Raw genomic sequence first — 13140 nt, 5'->3', positions numbered from 1 at the left:
CACTGCACCCATTATAGATAAGCCAGTGCACCTAATATTCAGCGAGCTCTGAATCTGAAAGTTTGCAGTGGTACCTACGCATTGGTTCCCAGAGCCCCGCTCCTTCCTATGTGTAGATATGGTTTGCGAAGAGAGATCCATCTGATTCCACAGCACTGAATGCCCTCTGGCATTGCGCATGTGTGAACTCATTTCACGCGTGCGTACTAACACTGCCATGTAAAATTATACTGCTAGTAAATAAGAATTTACTTACCGATAATTCTATTTCTCGTAGTCCATAGTGGATGCTGGGACTTCCGTAAGGACCATGGGGAATAGCGGCTCCGCAGGAGACTGGGCACAAAAGTAAAAGCTTTAGACTACCTGGTGTGCACTGGCTCCTCCCCCTATGAACCTCCTCCAAGCCTCAGTTAGGATACTGTGCCCGGACGAGCGTACATAATAAGGAAGGATTTTGAATCCCGGGTAAGACTCATACCAGCCACACCAATCACACCGTACAACCCGTGATCTGAACCCAGTTAACAGTATGATAAACGTAGGAGCCTCTGAAAAGATGGCTCACAACAATAAACAACCCGATTTTTTTGTAACAATAACTATATACAAGTATTGCAGACAATCCGCACTTGGGATGGGCGCCCAGCATCCACTACGGACTACGAGAAATAGAATTATCGGTAAGTAAATTCTTATTTTCTCTGACGTCCTAGTGGATGCTGGGACTTCCGTAAGGACCATGGGGATTATACCAAAGCTCCCAAACGGGCGGGAGAGTGCGGATGACTCTGCAGCACCGAATGAGAGAACTCAAGGTCCTCCTCAGCCAGGGTATCAAATTTGTAGAATTTAGCAAACGTGTTTGCCCCTGACCAAGTAGCTGCTCGGCAAAGTTGTAAAGCCGAGACCCCTCGGGCAGCCGCCCAAGATGAGCCCACCTTCCTTGTGGAATGGGCTTTAACAGATTTTGGCTGTGGCAGGCCTGCCACAGAATGTACAAGCTGAATTGTATTACAAATCCAACGAGCAATCGTCTGCTTAGAAGCAGGAGCACCCAGCTTGTTGGGTGCATACAGTATAAACAGCGAGTCAGATTTTCTGACTCCAGCCGTCCTGGAAACATATATTTTCAGGGCCCTGACTACGTCCAGCAACTTGGAGTCCTCCAAGTCCCTAGTAGCCGCAGGTACCACAATAGGTTGGTTCATGTGAAACTCTGAAACCACCTTAGGGAGAAATTGAGGACGAGTCCTCAATTCCGCCCTATCCGAATGAAATATCAGGTAAGGGCTTTTATAGGATAAAGCCGCCAATTCTGATACGCGCCTGGCTGAAGCCAGGGCTAACAGCATTACCACTTTCCACGTGAGATATTTTAAATCCACTGTGGCAAGTGGTTCGAACCAATGTGATTTTAGGAATCCCAAAACCACATTGAGATCCCAGGGTGCCACTGGAGGCACAAAGGGAGGCTGTATATGCAGTACCCCCTTTACAAAAGTCTGGACTTCAGGAACTGAAGCCAGTTCCTTCTGGAAGAAGATCGACAGGGCCGAAATTTGAACCTTAATGGATCCTAATTTTAGGCCCATAGACAATCCTGCTTGCAGGAAATGCAGGAAACGACCCAGTTGAAATTCCTTTCTTAGAGGTAGAGGCCACGGGTCCTCCGTGAGCATCTCTTGCAGCTCCGGGTACCAAGTTCTTCTTGGCCAATCCGGAGCCACGAGTATAGTTCTTACTCCTCTCCTTCTTATGATTCTCAGTACTTTTGGTATGAGAGGCAGAGGAGGGAACACATACACCGACTGGAACACCCACGGTGTTACCAGAGCGTCCACCGCTATTGCCTGAGGGTCCCTTGACCTGGCGCAATATCTGTCCAGTTTCTTGTTGAGACGGGACGCCATCATGTCCACCTTTGGTTTTTCCCAACGGTTTACAATCACTTGGAAGACTTCTGGATGAAGTCCCCACTCCCCCGGGTGGAGGTCGTGTCTGCTGAGGAAGTCTGCTTCCCAGTTGTCCACTCCCGGAATGAACACTGCTGACAGTGCTATCACATGATTTTCCGCCCAGCGGAGAATCATTGCAGCTTCTGCCATTGCCCTCCTGCTTCTTGTGCCGCCCTGTCTGTTTACGTGGGCGACAGCCGTGATGTTGTCCGACTGGATCAATACCGGTTGACCCTGAAGCAGAGGCCTTGCTTGACTTAGGGCATTGTAAATGGCCCTTAGTTCTAGGATATTTATGTGAAGAGACGTTTCCATGCTTGACCACAAGCCCTGGAAATTTTTTTCCCTGTGTGACTGCTCCCCAGCCTCTCAGGCTGGCATCCGTGGTCACCAGCATCCAATCCTGAATGCCGAATCTGCGGCCCTCTAGAAGATGAGCCCTCTGTAACCACCACAGGAGAGACACCCTTGTCCTTGGAGATAGGGTTATCCGCTGATGCATCTGAAGATGCGATCCGGACCATTTGTCCAGCAGATCCCACTGAAAAGTTCTTGCATGGAATCTTCCGAATGGAATCGCTTCGTAAGAAGCCACCATTTTTCCCAGGACTCTCGTGCATTGATGCACTGACACTTGTCCTGGTTTTAGGAGGTTCCTGACTAGCTCGGATAACTCCCTGGCCTTCTCCTCCGGGAGAAAAACCTTTTTCTGGACTGTGTCCAGAATCATCCCTAGGAACAGTAGACGTGTTGTTGGAATCAGCTGTGATTTTGGGATATTTAGAATCCACCCGTGCTGACGTAGCACTACCTGAGATAGTGCTACTCCGACCTCTAACTGTTCCCTGGACCTTGCCCTTATCAGCAGATCGTCCAAGTAAGGGATAATTAATACGCCTTCTCTTCGAAGAAGAATCATCATTTCGGCCATTACCTTGGTAAAGACCCGTGGTGCCGTGGACAATCCAAACGGCAGCGTCTGAAACTGATAATGACAGTTTTGTATCACAAACCTGAGGTACCCTTGGTGAGAAGGGTAGATTGGGACATGGAGATAAGCATCTTTGATGTCTAGAGATACCATATAGTCCCCTTCTTCCAGGTTCGCTATCACTGCTCTGAGTGACTCCATCTTGAATTTGAACCTTTTTATGTAAGTGTTCAAAGATTTTAGATTTAAAATTGGTCTCACCGAGCCGTCCGGCTTCGGTACCACAAACAGCGTGGAATAATACCCCTTTCCCTGTTGTAGGAGGGGTACCTTGATTATCACCTGCTGGGAATACAGCTTGTGAATAGCTTCCAATACTGCCTCCCTGTCGGAGGGAGACGTTGGTAGAGCAGACTTCAGGAACCGGCGAGGGGGAGACGTCTCGAATTCCAATTTGTACCCCTGTGATACTACCTGCAGGATCCAGGGGTCCACTTGCGAGTGAGCCCACTGCGCGCTGAATTTCTTGAGACGACCCCCCACCGTGCCTGAGTCCGCATGTAGAGCCCCAGCGTCATGCTGAAGACTTGGCAGAAGCGGGGGAGGGCTTCTGCTCCTGGGAAGAGGCTGCCTGGTGTAGTCTTTTTCCCCTTCCTCTGCCCCGGGGCAGAAATGAGCGGCCTTTTTCCCGCTTGCCCTTATAGGGACGAAAGGACTGAGTTTGAAAAGACGGTGTCTTTTTCTGCTGAGAGGTGACCTGGGGTAAAAAGGTGGATTTTCCAGCCGTTGCCGTGGCCACCAGGTCCGATAGACCGACCCCAAATAACTCCTCCCCTTTATACGGCAATACTTCCATATGTCGTTTGGAATCCGCATCACCTGACCACTGTCGCGTCCATAACGTTCTTCTGGCAGAAATGGACATCGCACTCACTCTAGATGCCAGGGTGCAAATATCCCTCTGTGCATCTCGCATATATAGTAATGCATCCTTTAAATGCTCTATAGTTAATAATATACTGTCCCTATCCAGGGTATCAATATTTTCAGTCAGGGAATCCGACCAAGCCACTCCAGCGCTGCACATCCAGGCTGAGGCGATTGCTGGTCGCAGTATAACACCGGTATGTGTGTATATACCTTTTAGGATATTTTCCAGCCTTCTATCAGCTGGTTCCTTGAGGGCGGCCGTATCAGGAGACAGTAACGCCACTTGTTTTGATAAGCGTGTGAGCGCCTTATCTACCCTAGGGGGTGTTTCCCAACGTGCCCTAACCTCTGGCGGGAAAGGGTATAGTGCCAATAATTTATTAGAAATCAGCAGTTTTTTATCAGGGGAAACCCACGCTTTATCACACACCTCATTTAATTCATCTGATTCAGGAAAAACTACTGGTAGTTTTTTCACACCCCACATAATACCCTTTTTTGTGGTACTTGTAGTGTCAGAAATGTTCAATGCCTCCTTCATTGCCGTGATCATGTAACGTGTGGCCCTACTGGACATTACGTTTGTCTCCTCACCGTCGACACTGGATTCAGTATCCGTGTCTGGGTCTGTGTCGACCATCTGAGGTAACGGGCGTTTTAGCGCTCCTGACGGTGTCTGAGACGCCTGAACAGGCACTAATTGGTTTGCCGGCTGTCTCATGTCGTCAACAGTTTTTTGCAAAGTGCTGACATTGTCACGTAATTCTTTAAATACGACCATCCAATCAGGTGTCGACTCCCTAGGGGGTGACATCACTAACACAGGCAATTGCTCTGCTTCCACATCATTTTCCTCCTCATACATGTCGACACAATCGTACCGACACCCAGCACACACACAGGGAATGCTCTGATAGAGGACAGGACCCCACGAGCCCTTTGGGGAGACAGAGGGAGAGTTTGCCAGCACACACCAGAGCGCTATATATATACAGGGATAACCTTATATAAGTGTTTCTCCCTTTATAGCTGCTGTTTTATATTTGCTGCCAATAGTGCCCCCCCTCTCTTGTTTTACCCTGATTCTTGTAGCAGGACTGCAGGGGAGAGTCAGGGAGCCGTCCTTCCAGCGGAGCTGTGAAAGAAAATGGCGCTTGTGTGCTGAGGAGAAAGGCTCCGCCCCCTTAACAGCGGCCTTTTCTCCCGCTTTTTTCAGGAAAACTGGCAGGGGTTAAATGCATCCATATAGCCCAGGAGCTATATGTGATGCATTTCTTTAGCCATATAAGGTTTTTATAGTGTTTTATTGCGTCTCAGGGCGCTCCCCCCCAGCGCCCTGCACCCTCAGTGACCGGAGTGTGAAGTGTGCTGAGAGCAATGGCGCACAGCTGCAGTGCTGTGCGCTACCTTATTTGAAGACAGGAACGTCTTCTGCCGCCGCTTTCTCCGGACCTCTTCGCTCTTCTGGCTCTGTAAGGGGGCCGGCGGCGCGGCTCCGGGACCCATCCAGGCTGAACCTGTGATCGTCCCTCTGGAGCTAATGTCCAGTAGCCAAGAAGCCCAATCCACTCTGCACGCAGGTGAGTTCGCTTCTTCTCCCCTTAGTTTCACGATGCAGTGAGCCTGTTGCCAGCAGGACTCACTGAAAATAAAAAACCTATTTAAACTTTTACTTCTAAGCAGCTCAGGAGAGCCACCTAGCCTGCACCCTTCTCGTTCGGGCACAAAAATCTAACTGAGGCTTGGAGGAGGGTCATAGGGGGAGGAGCCAGTGCACACCAGCTAGTCTAAAGCTTTTACTTTTGTGCCCAGTCTCCTGCGGAGCCGCTATTCCCCATGGTCCTTACGGAAGTCCCAGCATCCACTAGGACGTCAGAGAAATTAGCATTGAAATCAGCAGGTTGGGGATTGCAGGTACAGCTGCCTTGTGGAGTAGCTGTTCCAGACACCAGAGCAATATTGCATTGCTCCAATAATGTTACGGCAATTCACATCCGCTCAGATACCGATGTATCAAGCACCTTAGGGAATATTGATGACTATGCCCCTTAGTGTAAGTCCTGAAATTGCAGTGAAGCGAAAAGTATAATTTTCAGATTCTCACCAGACATGTTCACTGCAGATCTGGAATCCTTTCCTAATCTCAGAACAACCTAGAGAACAAGAGAGAAGGAGGAAATTACAGGTTTATTAAATGTCAGCAAGAGTGTTGCATCACTACTGACCTTCAGTTGGGCAGCATTAGTATTTAGACAGTTTATTATTTTATTTATTACCAGATATTTATATAGCGCACACATATTCCACAGTGCTTTACAGAGAATATTTGGTCATTCACATCAGTCCCTGCCTCATGGAGCTTACAATCTATATTCCCTACCTCAGGTATAAGCACACACATTCAAGCTAGGGTTAATTTTTTGTTTGGAGCCACACAGTTTTAGGGCCATGGTTAAAATCGAACCCATGACCTCGGTGCTATGAGGCAGTAATGCTAACCATTACACCATCCGTTCAGTTGCTCTCAGACTGTTGGCAGACAGTGCCAATACAATATATGCCAAACAAAGACTAATGGCTAAATCTAATAGTCTGAGTTCCAGATGTGCAGGAATTTTGTGCGAGTCTGCCAGTTTTATTAAAGCAGCAATAATTTACAAGGCAAACCCAACCTGGTTTTGCCTTGTAAAGGATTGCTGCTTTAAAAAAACTGGCAGACTCATGCAAAAATCCTGTACTCTGGAACTCGAAGGCTATTAAATTTAGCTGCTGGAGCCCCTCCCATAAGAGCTTACATTGTTGGAGGCATAGAGAAGTAGTAGACAATTAGAAGAAAAAAAAAATTATATATGTACATCTCTCTCGCACTCCAAGACTAGGTAACGGTGAAACAACTTTTAGTGAACACACATCAACATTTCGGGAAACGTTGATGTGTGGTCAGTAAAACTTGTTTCACCGTTACCATATACATCAATACATGATGCAGGACCAGGATCAGTCAACGTTTCATTTAATTATAACGAAATTTAATATAAATAAATGAAACGTTGACTGATCCTGGTCCTGCATCATGTATTGATCTGGTGCGATGTTACATGTTTAGAAGACCCGTGAGTGCCGCAAATCTATCACTGATTATATATATATATATATATATATATATATATATATATATATATATATATATATATATATAGATCTATCTATCTTACACACACACACACACACACACACACACACACACACACACACACACTGCCCTCTCTCGCTCTACAACCACTAACATTACACATATACATACATACATACAATACCGCAGCTCTACTTCCCTGCTGCTGCCCAGTGGCCTGTATCATCCCCGCTGACATTACACATAAAAACCCAAGCTCGACCCCTTCTTCTCTGTTGCTCAATGATCTGCAACACATCCATTGACATATATAATGCTCCAGTTTTTGCCCAACCAACATTGCCACCAAAGACATGTATTATAAACGCATACACAGTACTGTAACTACTACACAGACCTACCATAGGAGTGGGGTACAAAGACCACTAATTTACACCTCAGCACTACCGAGAGACAGTCAGCCAAACAGGGTTCCTGTGATCAGCCCAAGTTCCTGGTCACAACAGAACCCAGAAGCCGGCTGGGACCAAGCTGTAAGGGACACACGATTTTATATCGAAATGGTAACTATTAAAATTTGTATTATTCTGATTGATGTATCAATGTACCATTGTATTATATCAGTTAAATGTCTTTGCATGTTATGGTAGAAAGTTAATTGATCTGCTGGTATTTCATTACAGTCACAGAACTTCAGAGACAAGGTGCTAATCAGCTCTAAGATCCTGGGACAGGAATCTGTGAATAAGTACAGTAGGGGTTAGGCCTGCAGTTTAATGGAGACACCCTGTCTACCCAAGTGATAAGTTCTCCCTGACCAGAACTAGCTTGATTACCCAGGAACCAGATCTACCAGAACCAAAAATTGTCCTTATCATGAGGTGGCATCCAGGGAGAGATTGGATCCTATTATGTCCAGGATATGCAGAGAACCCTTACTCAACCAGCATTAAGACTCTTGAGGAGGAATCTGAGCGTTGGCCCTTTTTTGTCACTTATTTTATTTCTTGAGATTGTAATTACTTGTGTGACTATTTAAACTATTATATTCATGTAACTTTCTTTTTTCTGTAACAATAAACTGACTTTTTTACTTAAATTAAATGATCTTAATTTTAGATCTGGTTGTCTGTATTTTCACACCTAAACCTTGAGATGCTCATGTTACCTAATTTTTACATATTAATTATGTGTGCAGGTGAGAGCAGAAGCTCACCCTGGGCGTTTCCCTCAAAGTCACTTAGCCTGGCTGGCGCAGTGACTGGTACTTCTGCTGGTGGCAGTTACTGCGTGTATTTACCACATGCGCTGAGGAAATCTGTAAGGTGTCATGGATAGCGTTCTCAGATTGGCGTATCTGGAATCGCGACACAAGCCACTTCCTGTCCTAATAGTGCTGGCATCTTCCAAACACATGGTCCACGTATATTGCTTCCTCTGGAGCCACAGTACTACAATGCCTTGCTGTGTATTCTCCTGCATATCCCAGACAGGGCACCATAGCTTTCACCTAGCATATCACCAGAACCATCCCTTGACAGACAGTGACAGCCCGCAGCCACACAGCAGGCTGCACAGAATCTGATATCCTGTGCAGAGTAGGGATGACCATTGATGGCTAACCACTGATGTTGGAAGGTTTTGCCATTGATGGCGGAGATCCAATGGATCTCTGCCATCAATGGCAGAGCCTCACAAGGTTAGTTCTGTTGTTTTTTTAAACTTGGTATAGGACACTGCCCCTCAATGCCTCCGCAAAGCCCCACCCCCAGCCTCTAATTGGCCTGCTGCCATGTACGTAATAGAGCTGGCATGACCAACAGTGGGTGAAACCATCGATGGTACCCCTGTATTTTTTTTTTTTACAACATTATGGTCAACCACCGATGGTGATCATCAATGGTAAAACCACCAATGGCCATCCCTAGTATGGAGCAGAAGGTGTGGGGAAGGCAGGAGCAAGGAGAGCACACTCTTCCTGGTCTCCTCCGCATCCTAAGCATGAGTGACAGCATAGGATAGCGCTGCTGGATTAGTCAGAGGGCATCCTTAGGGACCCGGCCTGTTTATTCTTATTTTTTTGAGGCCTCACCTTAAATTCTTTTGTAAAATATGCACTATAGTGTGCAAGGGCAAACCAAACCCTGCACGTGCACATGCACGCACACACTAAAATCTACATATAAAAATAGTTCCACAGAGCATTTATTTAAATTTAAACCACCACCAGAAATATTTGTATAGTCATAAGGAAAATATAATGGAATAGGGTATTGGCACTAATTATACAAAATATTTGATCAATTTTGTACTAAGGTAATAAGGAATATAATGGGCAACATAAGTACAGGGAACTAGTGAGGGTGGAGATGTTACTCAAAACATAATTGCACTCCATTTGCAAAATAAATCATACATAATTATAAGTAAACTGGAAGTAGTGTATCCTTAGTAAAATTGATAAGAGGGTATCAGTTCAACCAGGCGTGTACCACCCATCTCAAATTTTTATGAAAATTGTTTAGGTTGACAGGATGGAAAAGAAACTATTTCTGCTAAATATCTCGACTGACTGACAATTAGTTTATTAAATATGAATTTTTCAATTTATTATTTACTAACCGCGGCTTCTATATCAAGTTTATATGAAGTGTCACGGGTGTTAATTAAGGAATTACCACAAAATTTGGACGCCTAAGGTAACTTTTCCTCCCTAATCCAAATATCCAAAACAAATTACTTTATCTGCCTTATGTTTCGAGTTACGGCAAACAGGCAAAAACGCACGTTTTTCTAAAAGACTTAAAAACGCTAGATTAAATCAACATTAGATATCCCAAGTTTTTTTTGGTACTTAAAATTTATATATTACTACCACAAAAAAATAATAATAAATAATAAATCAGCATGGTACTGTTTAATAGTGGAAAAAAAACAAAAAACAAAAAAACAACATGAAGTTGACGTTCAATTACTGTTGTACTGCATATATAATTAACACAAGAAACCATAACTTAGGTTTACTCACAATCACATTATCTTTCCCTTGTTTGGAACCTGTTGGAACGGTCTAATTTTCCTTAAAGTATCAGCAGACCGTGCCTTCCAGTACTTCTTTGGATAGTAGGCACTTCCATTACACAGAGAACGTGAATAATAAAAGGAACAAAACACTGAAGGCCAGGACAACACATTTGTTGAATTGGTTTTGTTTCATGAAGTGTACTAGCACATCTTGTTCCTCCTCATTACATTGAATAATATGCCCAATGTATCAGATGCTATCGTACACTGCTGCTACGTATGTTACAGGTAGTAGATTACGTTTGTCTACATTTTTTGTGACTGTGGTCATAGCGACACTAACTGTAGTTCCTGCTGTCTTCATGGTCGTCTGATAACGAATTTCAGAATACGTGTAGCTCATCATAACTACTAGGCCGAAATCGGTGAGGAGTACCTCTTCCTGGCTCAGTCTTTGCTGTTTGTAGACAGCTATGCAGCTTGGTTTTGCAGTCTTGTATTTTATGTATTATGACACGTAGAAAAACTTTATGCCATGTACATTTTCATTTGCCCAACTATACAGGTCCAAAGGTGTCAAGATGTGATGGGTTTCCACGGCTTGCGGACTGGTGCGTGTGGCTAGACGTTTAACTGTGCCTCCAATGACATCAAATGGACTCTTACTATGAGTTGTGGCAAAAAATAGGATTTTAATTACCTACCGGTAAATACGTTTCTCATAGTCCGTAGGGGATACTGGGAGTCCAGTTTAGTACTATGGGGTATAGACGTGTCCACTTGGAGCCATGGGCACTATAGAGGTTTGAGAACGTGTGCTGGCTCCTCCCTCTATGCCCCTCCTACCAGACTCAGTCTAGGAAACTGTGCCCGAGGAGACTGACATACTTTGAGAGAAGGAAATAGAGAAGGACAGTGGTGAGATTTCAAACCAGCAAAACCAGAACAAGAGGAAAGCCATGCTAACCAAACTTGAAAACAGGGACAGCAGCGGCTGAACCAAACAGTACTTAAACAAGAAACCTTGCAGGAAGAACAAAGCACGGGCGCCCAGTATCCCCTACGGACTACGACAAAAGGATTTACCGGTAGGTAATTAAAAATAAGAATTTACTTACCGATAATTCTATTTCTCGTAGTCCGTAGTGGATGCTGGGGACTCCGTCAGGACCATGGGGAATAGCGGCTCCGCAGGAGACAGGGCACAAAAGTAAAAGCTTTAGGATCAGGTGGTGTGCACTGGCTCCTCCCCCTATGACCCTCCTCCAAGCCTCAGTTAGGATACTGTGCCCGGACGAGCGTACACAATAAGGAAGGATTTTGAATCCCGGGTAAGACTCATACCAGCCACACCAATCACACTGTACAACCTGTGATCTGAACCCAGTTAACAGCATGATAACAGCGGAGCCTCTGAAAAGATGGCTCACAACAATAATAACCCGATTTTTGTAACAATAACTATGTACAAGTATTGCAGACAATCCGCACTTGGGATGGGCGCCCAGCATCCACTACGGACTACGAGAAATAGAATTATCGGTAAGTAAATTCTTATTTTCTCTGACGTCCTAAGTGGATGCTGGGGACTCCGTCAGGACCATGGGGATTATACCAAAGCTCCCAAACGGGCGGGAGAGTGCGGATGACTCTGCAGCACCGAGTGAGAGAACTCCAGGTCCTCCTCAGCCAGGGTGTGCCCCTGACCAAGTAGCAGCTCGGCAAAGTTGTAAAGCCGAGACCCCTCGGGCAGCCGCCCAAGATGAGCCCACCTTCCTTGTGGAATGGGCATTTACATATTTTGGCTGTGGCAGGCCTGCCACAGAATGTGCAAGCTGAATTGTACTACACATCCAACTAGCAATCGTCTGCTTAGAAGCAAGAGCACCCAGTTTGTTGGGTGCATACAGGATAACAGCAAGTCAGTTTTCCTGACTCCAGCCGTCCTGGAAACCTATATTTTCAGGGCCCTGACAACATCTAGCAACTTGGAGTCCTCCAAGTCACTAGTAGCCGCAGGTACCACAATAAGCTGGTTCAGGTGAAACGCTGACACCACCTTAGGGAGAAACTGGGGACGAGTCCGCAGCTCTGCCCTGTCCGAATGGACAATCAGATATGGGCTTTTGTGAGACAAAGCCGCCAATTCTGACACTCGCCTGGCCGAGGCCAGGGCCAACATCATGGTCACTTTCCATGTGAGATATTTCAAATCCACAGATTTGAGCGGTTTAAACCAATGTGATTTGAGGAATCCCAGAACTACGTTGAGATCCCACAGTGCCACTGGAGGCACAAAAGGGGGTTGTATATGCAGTACTCCCTTGACAAACTTCTGGACTTCAGGAACTGAAGCCAATTCTTTCTGGAAGAAAATCGACAGGGCCGAAATTTGAACCTTAATGGACCCCAATTTGAGGCCCATAGACACTCCTGTTTGCAGGAAATGCAGGAATCGACCGAGTTGAAATTTCTTCGTGGGGCCTTCCTGGCCTCACACCACGCAACATATTTTCGCCACATGTGGTTATAATGTTGTGCGGTCACCTCCTTCCTGGCTTTGACCAGGGTAGGAATGACCTCTTCCGGAATGCCTTTTTCCCTTAGGATCCGGCGTTCAACCGCCATGCCGTCAAACGCAGCCGCGGTAAGTCTTGGAACAGACATGGTACTTGCTGAAGCAAGTCCCTTCTTAGCGGCAGAGGCCATGAGTCCTCTGTGAGCATCTCTTGAAGTTCCGGGTACCAAGTCCTTCTTGGCCAATCCGGAGCCACGAGTATAGTTCTTACTCCTCTACGTCTTATAATTCTCAGTACCTTAGGTATGAGAAGCAGAGGAGGGAACACATACACCGACTGGTACACCCACGGTGTTACCAGAACGTCCACAGCTATTGCCTGAGGGTCTCTTGACCTGGCGCAATACCTGTCCAGTTTTTTGTTCAGGCGGGACGCCATCATGTCCACCTTTGGTCTTTCCCAACGGTTCACAATCATGTGGAAGACTTCCCGATGAAGTCCCCACTCTCCCGGGTGGAGGTCGTGCTGAGGAAGTCTGCTTCCCAGTTGTCCACTCCCGGAATGAACACTGCTGACAGTGCTATCACATGATTTTCCGCCCAGCGAAGAATCCTTGCAGTTTCTGCCATTGTCCTCCTGCTTCTT

At 45.9% G+C, this 13140-nt stretch overlaps 1 protein-coding gene across 2 annotated transcripts in view; it reads right to left on the bottom strand.

Annotated features, from left to right (window-relative positions):
• The window catches only part of SCAMP5 (secretory carrier membrane protein 5), an 88072-nt gene that overhangs the window by 8196 nt on the left and 66736 nt on the right, over positions 1-13140 (bottom strand). For both annotated transcript variants that reach the window (XM_063926316.1, XM_063926315.1), the window contains exon 2: positions 5924-5972. In XM_063926316.1, the coding sequence (XP_063782386.1) occupies positions 5924-5930 (7 nt within the window). In that variant the 5' untranslated portion in view covers positions 5931-5972. The remainder of the gene's footprint in view (positions 1-5923; positions 5973-13140) is intronic.

Source organism: Pseudophryne corroboree, chromosome 6, assembly GCF_028390025.1.
Source record: "Pseudophryne corroboree isolate aPseCor3 chromosome 6, aPseCor3.hap2, whole genome shotgun sequence".
NCBI classification, from domain to species: Eukaryota; Metazoa; Chordata; class Amphibia; order Anura; family Myobatrachidae; genus Pseudophryne; species Pseudophryne corroboree.
This window is presented reverse-complemented; position numbering and strand designations above follow the sequence as displayed.